This window comes from Pelecanus crispus, chromosome 17 (assembly GCF_030463565.1).
Source record: "Pelecanus crispus isolate bPelCri1 chromosome 17, bPelCri1.pri, whole genome shotgun sequence".
Lineage (NCBI taxonomy): Eukaryota > Metazoa > Chordata > Aves > Pelecaniformes > Pelecanidae > Pelecanus > Pelecanus crispus.
Genome location: NC_134659.1, coordinates 7733225 through 7747995, shown reverse-complemented (window position 1 = coordinate 7747995; position 14771 = coordinate 7733225). Strand labels below are relative to the sequence as shown.

General features: G+C 76.0%; 1 protein-coding gene across 1 annotated transcript in view; it reads left to right on the top strand.

Moving 5' to 3' along the window:
* LOC142595118 (cadherin EGF LAG seven-pass G-type receptor 2-like) overlaps positions 1-14771 on the top strand; it is a 45807-nt gene that overhangs the window by 20332 nt on the left and 10704 nt on the right. Inside the window, 12 exon segments of the mRNA XM_075722563.1 lie at positions 22-151; positions 2378-2531; positions 2533-2657; positions 3369-3444; positions 3447-3541; positions 3748-3838; positions 4965-5093; positions 7037-7237; positions 8279-8453; positions 9399-9511; positions 9600-9676; positions 11827-11953. Of these exon segments, the coding sequence (XP_075578678.1) occupies positions 22-151; positions 2378-2531; positions 2533-2657; positions 3369-3444; positions 3447-3541; positions 3748-3838; positions 4965-5093; positions 7037-7237; positions 8279-8453; positions 9399-9511; positions 9600-9676; positions 11827-11953 (1493 nt within the window).

The window sequence follows — 14771 nt, the reverse complement described above, 5'->3', positions numbered from 1 at the left end:
CATGGGTGCGCGGTGCCGCAGTGGTGTCGGTGGTGCGGCTGGACAAGGGCAGCTTCGCGGGCACCCGGCTGCCGCGCTACGAGGCGCTGCGGGGGGAGAAGCCCCCCGACCTGGAGACCACCGTCATCCTGCCCGACGGCGTCTTCCGTGAGTCCGGGCCTGAGGCTGGGGGGGCCGGGGGGGCCGGGGGGGGGCTGGCACAGGCTGGGGGGCGGGGGGGACCCTGGCACATCCATGGGCTGGCGGGGATGGGGGGACCCTGGAATGGGGCTGGCAGGGCTGGGGACCCCGGCATGGCCGTGGGGCCGGCGGGGTTGGGGGGGGACCCCAGTGTGGCCGTGGGGCTGGCAGGGTTGGGGACCCCAACATGGGGCTGGCGGGGTTGGGGACCCTGGCGTGGCCGTGGGGCTGGCGGGGTTGGGCACCCCAGTGTGGCCGTGGGGCTGGTGGGTTGGGGACCCCAGGATGGGGCTGGCGGGGTTGGGGACCCCAACATGGGGCTGGCGGGGCTGGGGACCCCGGCGTGGCCATGGGGCTGGCAGAATTGGGGACCCCAGCGTGGCCGTGGGGCTGGGGGGGTTGGGGACCCCAGGATGGGGCTGGCAGGGTTGGGGTCCCTGGTGTGGCCGTGGGGCTGGCAGGGTTGGGGACCCCAGGATGGGGCTGGTGGGGTTGGGGACCCCAGGATGGCCGTGGGGCTGGCGGGGTTGGGGACCCCAAGATGGGGCGGGCAGAATTGGGGTCCCCGGCGTGGCCGTGGGGCTTGGGGTTTGGGGTTTGGGGACCCCAGGATGGCCGTGGGGCTGGCAGAATTGGGGACCCTGGCGTGGCCATGGGGCTGGCGGGGTTGGGCACCCCAGGATGGGGCTGGCGGGGTTGGGGTCCCCAGTGTGGCCATGGGGCTGGCGGGTTTGGGGTCCCCAGCATGGGGCTGGCAGGGTTGGGGACCCCGGTGTGGCCATGGGGCTGGTGGGGTTGGGCACCCCAGGATGGGGCTGGCAGAATTGGGGACCCCGGCGTGGCCATGGGGCTGGTGGGGTTGAGGACCCCAACATGGGGCTGGTGGGGTTGGGGTCCCCGGTGTGGCCGTGGGGCTGGCGGGGTTGGGCACCCCAGGATGGGGCTGGCAGGGTTGGGGACCCCAGGATGGCCGTGGGGCTGGCAGAATTGGGGTCCCCGGTGTGGCTGTGGGGCTCGCGGGGTTGGGGTCCCTGGCGTGGCTGTGGGGCTGGTGGGGTTAGGGACCCCAGGATGGGGCTGGCGGGGTTGGGGACCCCAGCATGGGCTGGCAGGGTTGGGGTCCCTGGTGTGGCCGTGGGGCTGGCGGGGTTGGGGACCCTGGTGTGGCCGTGGGGCTGGTGGGGTTGGGGACCCCAGGATGGGGCTGGCGGGGTTGGGGACCCCAGGATGGGGCTGGCGGGGTTGGGGTCCCCGGTGTGGCCGTGGGGCTGGCAGAATTGGGGTCCCCGGTGTGGCCGTGGGGCTGGTGGTGTTGGGGACCCCAGGATGGGGCTGGCAGAATTGGGGTCCCCGGTGTGGCCGTGGGGCTGGCAGAATTGGGGTCCCTGGTGTGGCCGTGGGGGCTGGTGGGGTTGGGGACCCCAGGATGGGGCTGGCAGAATTGGGGTCCCCGGCGGTGGGCGTGGGGCTGGCAGAATTGGGGGTCCCCGGTGTGGCCGTGGGGCTGGTGGTGTTGGGGACCCCAGGATGGGGCTGGCAGAATTGGGGGTCCCCGGTGTGGCCGTGGGGCTGGCGGGGTTGGGGTCCCCGGTGTGGCCGTGGGGCTGGCGGGGGTTGGGGTCCCTGGTGTGGCCGTGGGGCTGGTGGGGTTGGGGACCCCAGGATGGGGCTGGCAGAATTGGGGTCCCCGGCGTGGCCGTGGGGCTGGCGGGGTTGGGGTCCCCGGCGTGGCCGTGGGGCTGGCAGAATTGGGGTCCCCGGTGTGGCCGTGGGGCTGGTGGTGTTGGGGACCCCAGGATGGGGCTGGCAGAATTGGGGTCCCCGGTGTGGCCGTGGGGCTGGCGGGGTTGGGGGTCCCTGGTGTGGCCGTGGGGCTGGTGGGGTTGGGGACCCCAGGATGGGGCTGGCAGAATTGGGGTCCCCGGCGTGGGCGTGGGGGCTGGCAGAATTGGGGTCCCCGGTGTGGCCGTGGGGCTGGCAGAATTGGGGTCCCCCGGCGTGGCCGTGGGGCTGGCGGGGGTTGGGGTCCCCAGGGATGGGGCTGGCGGGGTTGGGGTCCCTGGTGTGGCCGTGGGGGCTGGTGGGGTTGGGGACCCCAGGATGGGGCTGGCAGAATTGGGGGTCCCCGGCGTGGCCGTGGGGCTGGCGGGGTTGGGGTCCCCGGCGTGGCCGTGGGGCTGGCAGTGCCTCATGCCAGCCCCCACCCACACCCCCAGGCCCCTCGGGTGGGGCCCGGGCAGCCAGCGCAGGGCATGGGCGGGCAGGAGGAGGAGGAGGAGGAGGAGGCCGAAGATGCCGCAGCGGAGGAGGAGGAGGAGGAGGAGGAGGAGGGCGAGGAGGGGCAGGCGACCCCTGGTGACCCGGCGCAGGCGGCACCCAGCCCTGGGCCAGGGCCAGGCCATCGCCAGCGTCATCATCTACCGCACCCTGGCCACGCTCCTGCCCGAGCGCTACGACACCGACAAGCGCAGCCTCAGGTGCGGGGGGCACGGGGGGGGGCACGGGGGGGAGGGTGCCCGTGGGGTGCCCAAGGGGTGGGGGCACGGGGGGTGGGGGGGTGCCCATGGGTGCCCATGGGTGGGGGCACGGGGGGTGGGAGGGTGCCCATGGGGTGCCCAAGGGGGGCTGAGGTGGGTGCCCGTGGGGTGGTGGGACATTGGGGACAGGGAGGGTGCCCGTGGGTGCCCAAGGGTGGGGGCACGGGGGGTGGGAGGGTGCCCGTGGGGTGGTGGGGGATGGGGAGACAGGGAGGGTGCCCATGGGTGCCCAAGGGTGGGGGGCACAGGGGGGGGGAGGGTGCCCATGGATGCCCAAGGGTGGGGGCATGGGGGGCTGGGAGGGTGCCCGTGGGGTGCCCATGGGTGGGGGCACGGGGGGTGGGAGGGTGCCCATGGGGTGGTGGGATATTGGGGACAGGGGAGGGTGCCCATGGGATGCCCAAGGGTGGGGGCACGGGGGTGGGAAGGTGCCCAGGGGGTGGGAGGGTGCCCATGGGTGCCCAAGGGTGGGGGCACGGGGGGTGGGAGGGTGCCCAAGGGGTGCCCAAGGGTGGGGGCACGGGGGGTGGGAGGGTGCCCAGGGGGGTGGTGGGACATTGGGGACAGGGAGGGTGCCCATGGGGCACCCAAGGGTGGGGGCACGGGGGTGCGGGGGTGCCCATGGGGACCCCTGACCCCGCCGCACCCCAGGGTGCCCAAGCGCCCGGTGATCAACACGCCGGTGGTGAGCATCAGCGTGCACGCCGGGGGGGGCGCGGGCGCGGCGGGGTGCTGGCCAAGCCCCTCACCCTCCAGTTCCGGCTGCTGGAGACCCAGGAGCGCTCCAAGCCCGTCTGCGTCTTCTGGAACCACTCCCTGCTGTGAGTGGGGGGCACCCCGGGCGGGACCCCCGGGCGGGACCCCCGGGCGCGGCGCGGGCGGGGTGGGTGGGTGGCACCCGGTGGGTGTCGTGGGGATGGGGAGGGCCCTGGGGTCACGGGGGGCAGTGGCAGGGGACAGGGCCGTGCTCGGAGGCCTTGACCTTGGGGGGTGACACGGGGACGGGGGCGTGGTGGGCGGTGGGCGGGGACGGGGGTGCTGGTGGGTGGTCCCGGTGGGGTGGGGTCGTCCCGGGTGGGGGGGGTGTCAGGGGTGGGGTGCCTGTGGGCATCCTGGGGGGGGTGGGTGCCCCTGAGCAGTGGCTGAGGGTGCCGGTGGGGGTTCTGGGCAGGGTGGGGGTCCTGGGTGGGGTGGGGGACCTGGGCAGGGTGGGGGTCCCAGGCGGGGGTCCCGGGTGGAGGCTGAGGGTGTCAGTGGGTGTCCCGGGCAGGGCAGGGGTCCCGGGCGGGGCGGGGGTCCCTGCGGGGCGGGGGTCCGGGCGGAGGCTGAGGTGTCGACGCAGGGCAGGTGTCCCGGGTGGGGTGGGGGGTCCCTTCGGGGTGGGGGTCCCGGGCGGGGTGGGGGTCCCGGGCGGAGGCTGAGGGTGCCAGTGGGTGTCCCCGGGCACGGTGGGGTGTCCTGGGCGGGGTGGGGGGTCCCTGCGGGGCGGGGGTCCCTGCGGAGGCTGAGGTGCCGGCGCAGGGTGGGTGTCCCGGGCAGGGCGGGGGTCCCGGGCGGGGCGGGGGTCCCGGGCGGAGGCTGAGGGTGCCAGTGGGTGTCCCCGGGCACGGTGGGTGTCCCGGGTGGGGCAGGGGTCCCTGCGGGGCGGGGGTCCCGGGCGGGGTGGGGGTCCTGGGTGGAGGCTGAGGGTGCCAGTGGGTGTCCCCGGGCAGGGTGGGGATCCCGGGCGGGGCGGGGGGTCCCGGTGGGGCGGGGGTCCCTGCGGGGCGGGGGTCCGTGCGGAGGCTGAGGTGCCGGCGCAGGGCGGGGGTCCCGGGCGGGGCGGGGGTCCCGGTGGGGGGGGGGTCCGTGCGGGGGCTGAGGTGCCGGCGCAGGGCGGGGGTCCCGGTGGGGGGGGGGGTCCCGGTGGGCGGGGGTTCGTGCGGGGGCTGAGGTGCCAGCGCAGGGCGGGGGTCCCGGGCAGGGCGGGGGTCCGGTGGGGGGGGGGTCCGGCGGGGCGGGGGGTCCCTGCGGGGGCGGGGGTCCGTGCGGAGGCTGAGGTGCCGGCGCAGGGCGGGGGTCCCGGTGGGGCGGGGGTCCCGGGCAGGGTGGGTGTCCCGGGCGGGGCGGGGGGTCCCGGTGGGGGGGGGGGTCCCGGTGGGCGGGGGTCCGTGCGGGGGCTGAGGTGCCGGCGCAGGGCGGGGGTCCCGGTGGGGGGGGGGGGTCCCGGTGCGGGGGGTCCGTGCGGGGGCTGAGGTGCCGGCGCAGGGCGGGGGGTCCCGGGCGGCTGGTCGGCGAGGGGGCTGCGCCGTCGTGTTCCGCAACCGGAGCCACGTGAGCTGCCAGTGCCGCCAGCTCAGCAGCTTCGCCGTGCTCATGGACCGGTCCCGCCGCGAGGTGCGGGGGCACGGGGGGCGGGGGGGCACCGGGGGCACGGGGGGGGCACGGGGGGCATGGGGGGCACCGGGGGCACGGGGGGGCACGGGGGATGTGGGGGGCACGGGGGGCACGGGGGATGTGGGGGGGCACGGGGGGGGACATGGGGGGCACGGGGGATGTGGGGGGGCACGGGGGACGTGGGGGGCACGGGGGACACGGGGGGCACGGGGGGGACATGGGGGGCACGGGGGATGTGGGGGGGCACGGGGGATGTGGGGGGCACGGGGGGCACGGGGGATATGGGGGGGTCACGGGGGATGTGGGGGGGCACGGGGGGGCACGGGGGATGTGGGGGGGCACGGGGGATGTGGGGGGGCACGGGGGATGTGGGGGGCACGGGGGGCACGGGGGGATATGGGGGGGTCACGGGGGATGTGGGGGGGGCACGGGGGGCACGGGGGATATGGGGGGGTCACGGGGGATGTGGGGGGGGCACGGGGGGGGCACGGGGGATGTGGGGGACACGGGGGGGCACGGGGGATGTGGGGGGCACGGGGGATGTGGGGGGCACGGGGGGGCACGGGGATGTGGGGGGCACGGGGGATGTGGGGGGCACGGGGGGGACATGGGGGGGACATGGGGGGCACGGGGGATATGGGGGGCACGGGGGGGCACGGGGGGGACACGGGGGATGTGGGGGGGCACGGGGGGCACAGGACACGGGGGGACCCAGGGACAGGGCGGGGCTCCTGTGGGGCGGGGCTAAGCGGGGTGGGCGAGGCTCCAAGGGGGCGGGGCTGAGAAATGTGGGCGGGGCTAAGTGGGATGGGCGGGGCTCCAAGGGGGGCGGGGCTGTGAAATGGGGGCGGGGCTGCCATGGGGCGGGGCTAAGCGGGGTGGGCGGGGCTCCAAGGGGGGGCGGGACTGAGCAATATGGGCGGGGCTGCCATGGGGCGGGGCTAAAAGGGGGCGGGGCTAAGCGGGATGGGCGGGGGCTCGGGGGGTGGGACTGTGAAACGGGGGCGGGGCTCAGCTGGGCGGGGCTCCCGTGGGGCGGGGCTAAGCGGGATGGGCGGGGCTCCAAGGGGGGGGCGGGACTGAGCAATATGGGCGGGGCTAAAAGGGGGCGGGGCTCCAAGGGGGCGGGGCTGTGAAATGGGGGCGGGGCTCCCGTGGGGCGAGGCTAAGCGGGATGGGCGGGGCTCCAAGGGAGGGCGGGGACTGAGCAATATGGGCGGGGCTAAAAGGGGGCGGGGCTAAGGCGGGATGTGCCGGGCTCCAAGGGGGGGGCGGGACTGTGAAATGTGGGCGGGGCTGCCATGGGGCGGGGCTAAGCGGGGTGGGCGGGGCTCCAAGGCGGGGCGGGGCTGTGAAATGGGGGCGGGGCTCCCGTGGGGCGGGGCTAAGCGGGATGTGCGGGGCTCCAAGGGGGGGGCGGGGGTGTGAAATGTGGGCGGGGCTGCCATGTGGGCGGGGCTAAGCGGGGTGGGCGGGGCTCCAAGGCGGGGCGGGGCTGTGAAATGTGGGCGGGGCTGCCGTGGGGCGGGGCTAAGCGGGATGTGCAGGGCTCCAAGGGGGGGGCGGGGGGTGTGAAATGTGGGCGGGGCTGCCATGTGGGCGGGGGCTAAGCGGGGTGGGCGGGGCTCCAAGGCGGGGCGGGGCTGTGAAATGTGGGCGGGGCTGCCGTGGGGCGGGGCTAAGCGGGATGTGCAGGGCTCCAAGGGGGGGCGGGGGGGTGTGAAATGTGGGCGGGGGCTGCCATGTGGGCGGGGGCTAAGCGCGGTGGGCGTGGCTCCCGAAGGGGGAAGGGGGCTACCAAAGAGGGTGTGGCCCCGCCAGGTGGGTGGCGCTTTCCCATAGGCCTAAGCCCGCCGGGGTGTGTGGCGATGCGGGCGGGGCGCGGGGCGGGGCGCGGGGCGTGGCGCGGCGGGGCGCACGCCGACGCGGCCGCGGTGCCGCAGAGCGGGGAGCTCCTGCCGCTGGCCGCCCTGACCTACGCCTCGCTGGCCGTGGGGCTGGCGGGGCTGCTGCTGGCCGTGCTGGCGCTGGGGGGGCCGCGGGGGCCCCGCTCCAACCGCCACAGCATCCGGCGCCACGGGGCCACCGCCCTGCTCCTGGCGCAGCTCGTCTTCCTGCTCGGCATCAACCAGGCCGACAGCCCGGTACCGCCGGGGGGGGGCGTGGGGGGGGGGGGGCGTGGGGGGGCGGGGGGGTGAAGTGGGTGGGGTGAAGCGCGGGGGCGAGGGCCAAGGGTTGGGCGGAGCTGGGTGGCTTGGGGCCAAGGGGGTGGGGCTCCCGAGGGGGAGGGGCCTCTCAAAAGGGGTGGGGCCTCTCAAAGGGGTGGGGCCTCTCGAAAGGGGTGGGGCTCTCAAGGGGGTGGGGCCTCTCGAAAGGGGTGGGGGCTTTCAAGGGGGTGGGGCTCCAAGGGGGTGGGGCTCCCGAGGGGGAGGGGCTTTCAAGGGGGGTGGGGCTCCCGAGGGGGAGGGGCCTCTCAAAAGGGGTGGGGGCCTCTCAAAGGGTGGGGCCTCTCGAAAGGGGTGGGGCTTTCAAGGGGGTGGGGCTCCCAAGGGGGTGGGGCTCCCGAGGGGGAGGGGCCTCTCAAAAGGGGGTGGGGCGGAGGGGCCTCTCAAAAGGGGTGGGGCCTCTCAAAGGGGTGGGGCCTCTCGAAAGGGGTGGGGCCTCTCAAGGGGGTGGGGCTTTCAAGGGGGTGGGGCTTTCAAGGGGGTGGGGCCTCTCAAAGGGGTGGGGCCTCTCAAAGGGGTGGGGCTCCCAAGGGGGTGGGGCTCCCAAGGGGGTGGGGCCTCTCAAAAGGGGTGGGGCTTTCAAGGGGGTGGGGCTCCCAAGGGGGAGGGGCTTTCAAGGGGGTGGGGCTCCCAAGGGGGAGGGGCCTCTCGAAAGGGGTGGAGCTTTCAAAGAGGGGGTGGAGCCTCACACAAGGGGCGGGGATCCTGAAGGGGGCGTGGCTCGCAAAGGAGGTGGGGCTCCCAGGGTGGGGGGAATGGGGTGGGGTGGGGCTAACGTGGGTGTGGCTACAGGGAGGGGCGTGGCTTTCAGGGGTGTGGCTGCGGAGGGGGCGGAGCTCCAAGGGTCGTGCATGCGGTTACGTGGGCGTGGCTTTCATGGGTGTGGCTGCAGGGGGCGGAGCTCCGGGGGGGGGCGCGGGCGGGGCTCCGTGGGGCGGGGCAGTGACGCGCGGGGCGCAGCTGGCGTGCACGGTGGTGGCCATCTTGCTGCAGTTCCTCTACATGAGCGCGGTGGGCTGGGCGCTGCTGGAGGGGCTGCACCTCTACCGGCGCCGCAGCGAGCCCCGGCATGTCGACCGCGGGCCCATGCGCTTCTACCACGTCCTGGGCTGGGGGCTGCCCGCCTTCATCACCGGTGAGGCCACGCCCACGGAGCCCCCCCCCTCCCCGGACCACCCGCCCCCACCTGGGTCAACCCCCCGCTGGGTGGCCACGCCCCCTTCTAGGGCTTGGCCACGCCCCCGACTCACCTCCCCCGCCTGCCTGGTTGCGGGGTGGGGCCTCATTTCCATGCGTAGCCCCGCCCCCAAAGGGCAGAGCCACGCCCCCAAAGAGCATGGCCCCGCCCCAAGTCTGTAGCCCCGCCCCTAAGAGGCTAGCCCTGCCCCAATGTCTTAGCCCCGCCCCCGAGGCTATAGCCCCGCCCTCATCTGCCATAGCCCCGCCCCCAAGAGCCTGACCCCGCCCCGACGAGCATAGCCCCGCCCCAAGTCTGTAGCCCCGCCCCTAAGAGGCTAGCCCTGCCCCAATGTCTTAGCCCCGCCCTCATCTGCCATAGCCCCGCCCCCAAGAGCCTGACCCCGCCCCGACGATCATAGCCCCGCCCCCAAGAGCTTGGCCCCGCCCCCAAGCGCGTAGCCCCGCCCCCAAGGCTATAGCCCCGCCCTCATTCACCATAGCCCCGCCCCCAGGGTCATAGCCCCGCCCTCACCCCGCACAGCCCCGCCCCCGAGCACCCAGGACACCTCCCCCACCCCGCCCCTCCCGCCTTAGCCACGCCCCTCCCGCCTTAGCCACGCCCCTCCCGCCTTAGCCACGCCCCTCTCGCTTTAGCCACGCCCCTCTCGCTTTAGCCACGCCCCTCCCGCCTTAGCCACGCCCCTCCCGCCTTAACCACGCCCCTCTCGCTTTAGCCACGCCCCTCTCGCTTTAGCCACGCCCCTCTCGCTTTAGCCACGCCCCTCCCGCCTTAGCCACGCCCCTCCTCGCCTCAGCCCCGCCCCTCCCGCCTCAGCCCCGCCCCCCGGCCCCAGCCCCGCCCCCTGCCCGGGCCCCGCCCCTGAGCCGTGCCGTGGGGCAGGGCTGGCGGTGGGGCTGGACCCCGAGGGCTACGGCAACCCCGACTTCTGCTGGCTCTCCATCCACGACAGCCTGGTCTGGAGCCTGGCGGGGCCCATCGCCTGCGCCGTGGCCGTGCGTATGGGGCTGCGGGGCGGCCGGGGCACCCATGGGTGCCCCCCCCCCACCCCCCCGGGCCCCGCTCACCCCCGCGCCCCCGCAGGTCGGGATCGGCTTCCTCGTGCTGGCGGCCAGGGCCACCTGCGCCACCCCGCAGGGCTTCGAGAAGAAGGGTGCCGCGTGAGTGACGGGGGCGGGGGCACCCATGGGGGGCGGGGGGTGCTGGGGTACCCACGGGGGGCGGGAGGGCATGGGGTGCTGGGGCACCCATGGGGGGCGGGGGGGCTGGGGCACCCATGGGGGGCAGGGGTGGCTGGGGCACCCATGGGGGGCAGGGGGGCTGGGGCACCCATAGGGCGCATGAGGGCTGGGGCACCCATGGGGGGCAGGGGGGCTGGGGCACCCATGGGGGGCGGGGGACGGGGAGTTCATGGGGCACCCATGGGGGGCAGGTGGTGCTGAGGCACCCATGGGGGGCGGGGGGGGCATGGGGGCTGAGGCACCCATGGGGGGCAGGGGGGCTGGGGCACCCATAGGGGGCGGGAGGGCATGGGGTGCTGGGGCACCCATGGGGGGCGGGGGGTGCTGGGGCACCCATGGGGGGCATGGGTGGCTGGGGCACCCATGGGGGGCGGGGGGGTGCTGGGGTATCCATGGGGGGCGGGAGGGCATGGGGTGCTGGGGCACCCATGGGGGGCAGGGGACGGGGAGTTCATGGGGCACCCATGGGGGGCGGGTGGTGCTGAGGCACCCATGGGGGGCGGGGGGGGGGATGGGGGCTGGGGCACCCATGGGGGGCAGGGGGTGCTGGGGCATCCATGGGGGGCGGGAGGGCATGGGGGGCTGGGGCACCCATGGGGGGCATGGGGTGCTGGGGCACCCATGGGGGGTGGGGGGTGCTGGGGCACCCATGGGGGGCAGGGGGGCACGGGGTGCATGGGTGCCTCTAGCTGGCAGGGGACACGGGGTGCTGGGGTACACATGGGGGGCAGGGGGAACGGGGCTGGGGCACCCCGGGGAGGCAGGGGGGCACAGGGTGCATGGGGCACCCATGGGTGGTAGGGGAGCATTGGGGGCTGGAGCACCCATGGGGGGCGGGGGGTTCATGGAGCACCCATGGGGGGCAGGGGGTGCTGGGGCACCCATGGGGGGCAGGGGGTGCATGGGTGCCCCTGGCTGGCAGGGGGCACGGGGGGCTGGGGCACCCATGGGAGTCAGGGGGGCAGGGGGTGCGGGCCATTCAGGAGGGTGTGGGGGGCTGGGGCACCTGTGGGTAGCGGGGGGGATAGGGGTGCTGGGGGTGCCCACGGGGGGCAGGGGACACAGACGGCGCAGGGTGCCCATGGGGGGCAGGGGCACACGGGGGATGTGGGGCACCCATGGGTGGCAGGGCAGACGTGGTGCCCACGGGGGAGCCCGGGGCCATGGGCAGGGTGCGGGCAGGGTGCGGAGGGTGCGGGCAGGGTGCAGGCAGGGTGCGGGCAGGGTGCGGAGGGTGCAGGCAGGGTGCGGGCAGGGGGCGGAGGGTGCAGGCAGGTTGCAGGCAGGGTGCGGGCAGGGGGCGGGCAGGGGTGCGGGCAGGGTGCGGGCAGGGTGCGGGCAGGGGGCGGGCAGGGTGCGGGCAGGGGTGTGGGCAGGGTGCGGGCAGGGGGCGGGCAGGGGGCGGGCAGGGTGCGGGCAGGGTGCAGGCAGGGTGCAGGCAGGGTGCGGGCAGGGTGCGGAGGGTGCAGGCAGGGTGCGGGCAGGGTGCGGGCAGGGTGCGGGCAGGGTGCGGGCAGGGTGCAGGCAGGGTGCGGGCAGGGTGCGGGCAGGGTGCAGGCAGGGTGCGGGCAGGGTGCGGGCAGGGTGCAGGCAGGGTGCGGAGGGTGCGGGCAGGGTGCAGGCAGGGTGCGGGCAGGGTGCGGGCAGGGTGCGGGCAGGGTGCGGGCAGGGTGCAGGCAGGGTGCGGGCAGGGTGCAGGCAGGGTGCGGAGGGTGCAGGCAGGGTGCGGGCAGGGGGCAGGGTGCGGGCAGGGGGCAGGGTGCGGGCAGGGTGCGGGCAGGGGGCAGGGTGCGGGCAGGGGGCAGGGTGCGGGCAGGGTGCGGGCAGGGGGCAGGGTGCGGGCAGGGTGCGGGCAGGGGGCAGGGTGCGGGCAGGGGGCAGGGTGCGGGCAGGGGGCAGGGTGCGGGCAGGGTGCGGGCAGGGGGCTGGGTGCGGGCAGGGGGCAGGGTGCGGGCAGGGGGCAGGGTGCGGGCAGGGGGGCTGGGTGCGGGCAGGGGGCAGGGTGCGGGCAGGGGTCTGGGTGCGGGCAGGGGGCAGGGTGCGGGCAGGCGCTGACGCCGCGCCCCCAGCCCCGGGCTCCGGACCGCCGCGGTGGTGCTGGCGCTGCCCAGCCTGGGCTGGCTCCTGGCGCTGCTCTCGGTCAACAGCGACCGCCTGCTGCTGCACTGCCTGTTCGCTGCCTCCAACTGCCTGCAGGTCAGCGACCCCCGCCCCGGCACCCCCGACCCCCGCCCCGGCACCCCGGACCACGCCCCGGCACCCCCCACCCCCGGGACCCCCGGACCCTGCCCCGGACCCCGCCCCGGCACCCCCGACCCCGCCCCGGCACCCCGGACCCCGCCCCGGCACCCCCCACCCCCGGGGACCCCCGGACCCTGCCCCGGACCCCGCCCCGGCACCCCCGACCCCGCCCCGGCACCCCCCACCCCCGGGACCCCCGGACCCTGCCCCGGACCCCGCCCCAGCACCCCCCGACCCCGCCCCGGCACCCCCCGGGACCCCCCGGACCCTGCCCCCCGGACCCCGCCCCGGCACCCCCGGGACCCCCCGGACCCTGCCCCCCGGACCCCGCCCCGGCACCCCCGGGACCCCCCGGACCCTGCCCCGGACCCCGCCCCGCCATCTCCGGACCACGCCCCGGCACCCCCACCCCCGGGACCCCCCGGACCCTGCCCCAGCACCCCCGGACCCCACCCCGGCACCCCCGACCCCGCCCCGGGACCCCCCGTACCCCGCCCCGGCACCCCCACCCCCGACACCCCCGACCCCGCCCCGGCACCCCCGGACCCCGCCCCGGGACCCCCGGACCCCGCCCCGGCACCCCACCCCCGACACCCCCGGACCCTGCCCCCCCGGACCCCGCCCCGGCACCCCCGACCCCGCCCCGGCACCCGCACCCCCGGGACCCCCCGACCCCGCCCCCGGCACCCCCCGACCCTGCCCCCGGACCCAGGCACCCCGCCCCCCCGGACCCTGCCCCCCCGGACCCTGCCCCGGCCCCCGAACCCCTAAAACCCCCTGCCCCTGACCCCCAGACCCCACCCCGGCACCCCCACCCCCAGCACCCCTGGACCCCGCCCCGGCACCCCTACCCCCGGCACCCCCGGCCTGCCCCCCGGACCCCGCCCTGGCACCCCCACCCCCGGGACCCTGCCCCCCCGGGACCCTGCCCCCCCGGACCCTACCCTGGACCCCGAACCCCCGAGACCCCCTGCCCCCACCCCCGGGACCCTGCCCCCCCAGACCCTGCCTCCCGGGACCCCCTGCCCAGGGACCCTACTCCCCGGGACCCCCTGCCCCCACCCCCGGACCCTGCCCCCCCGGGACCCTGCCCCCCAGACCCCTGCCCCTGCCCCCCCGGGACCCTGCCTGAACCCCAAGACTCCAAACACCGCTGCTCCGAGACCCCAAAGCCCCGAACCCCCCACCCAGTGTTTGCCCCCCCTGCCCCCCCCGTACCTTCCCTGCCCCCCATACCTCCCTGTGCCCCCTACACCTCCCCGTGCCCCCTATAGCTCCCTGTGCCCCCCATAGCTCCCTGTGCCCCTATAGCTCCCTGTGCCCCTATACCTCCCCGTGCCCCTATACCTCCCCGTGCCCCTATAGCTCCCCGTGCCCCCTATAGCTCCCTGTGCCCCCATACCTCCCTGTGCCCCCCATACCTCCCCATGCCCCTATAGCTCCCTGTGCCCCTATAGCTCCCCGTGCCCCCATACCTCCCCGTGCCCCCTATACCTCCCTGTGCCCCTATACCTCCCTGTGCCCCTATAGCTCCCCATGCCCCTATACCTCCCTGTGCCCCTATAGCTCCCCATGCCCCTATAGCTCCCTGTGCCCCTATAGCTCCCTGTGCCCCCATACCTCCCTGTGCCCCCCCATAGCTCCCTGTGCCCCTATAGCTCCCCGTGCCCCTATAGCTCCCTGTGCTCCTATAGCTCCCTGTGCCCCCATACCTCCCCGTGCCCCTATACCTCCCTGTGCCCCTATAGCTCCCCGTGCCCCTATAGCTCCCTGTGCCCCCATACCTCCCTGTGCCCCTATAGCTCCCCGTGCCCCTATAGCTCCCTGTGCCCCCATACCTCCCTGTGCCCCTATAGCTCCCCATGCCCCCTATAGCTCCCCGTGCCCCTATAGCTCCCTGTGCCCCTATAGCTCCCCGTGCCCCCTATAGCTCCCCGTGCCCCTATAGCTCCCCGTGCCCCTATAGCTCCCTGTGCCCCCTACACCTCCCCATGCCCCTACAGCTCCCCATGCCCCTATAGCTCCCCGTGCCCCCTATAGCTCCCCGTGCCCCCATACCTCCCTGTGCCCCTATAGCTCCCCGTGCCCCCTATAGCTCCCCGTGCCCCCATACCTCCCTGTGCCCCTATAGCTCCCCATGCCCCTACAGCTCCCCATGCCCCCTATAGCTCCCCATGCCCCTATAGCTCCCTGTGCCCCCTTACTTCCCCGTGCCCCCTATACCTCCCCATACCAGTGGAGGGGCACCCAGTGGGGTTGGGGGTCCCTCACCCAGCTCAGGGTGCTGATGGGGGGCACCCAGCGGGTATGGGGGTCCCTCACCCTGTCTGGGGTGCTGATGGGGGCACCCAGCGGGTATGGGGGGTCCCTCACCCTGTCTGGGGTGTTGATGGGGGCACCCAGCGGGTATGGGGGGTCCCTCACCCAGTTTGGGGTGCCGATGGGGGCACCCAGCGGGTATGGGGGTCCCTCACCCTGTCTGGGGTGCTGATGGGGGCACCCAGCGGGTATGGGGGTCCCTCACCCTGTCTGGGGTGCTGATGGGGGCACCCAGCGGGTATGGGGGTCCCTCACCCTGTCTGGGGTGCTGATGGGGGGCACCCAGCGGGTATGGGGGTCCCTCACCCTGTCTGGGGTGCTGATGGGGGGCACCCAGCGGGTATGGGGGTCCCTCACCCTGTCTGGGGTGCTGATGGGGGCACCCAGCGGGTATGGGGGTCCCTCACCCAGTTTGGGGGTGCCGATGGGGGGGGCACGCAGCGGGCATGGGGAG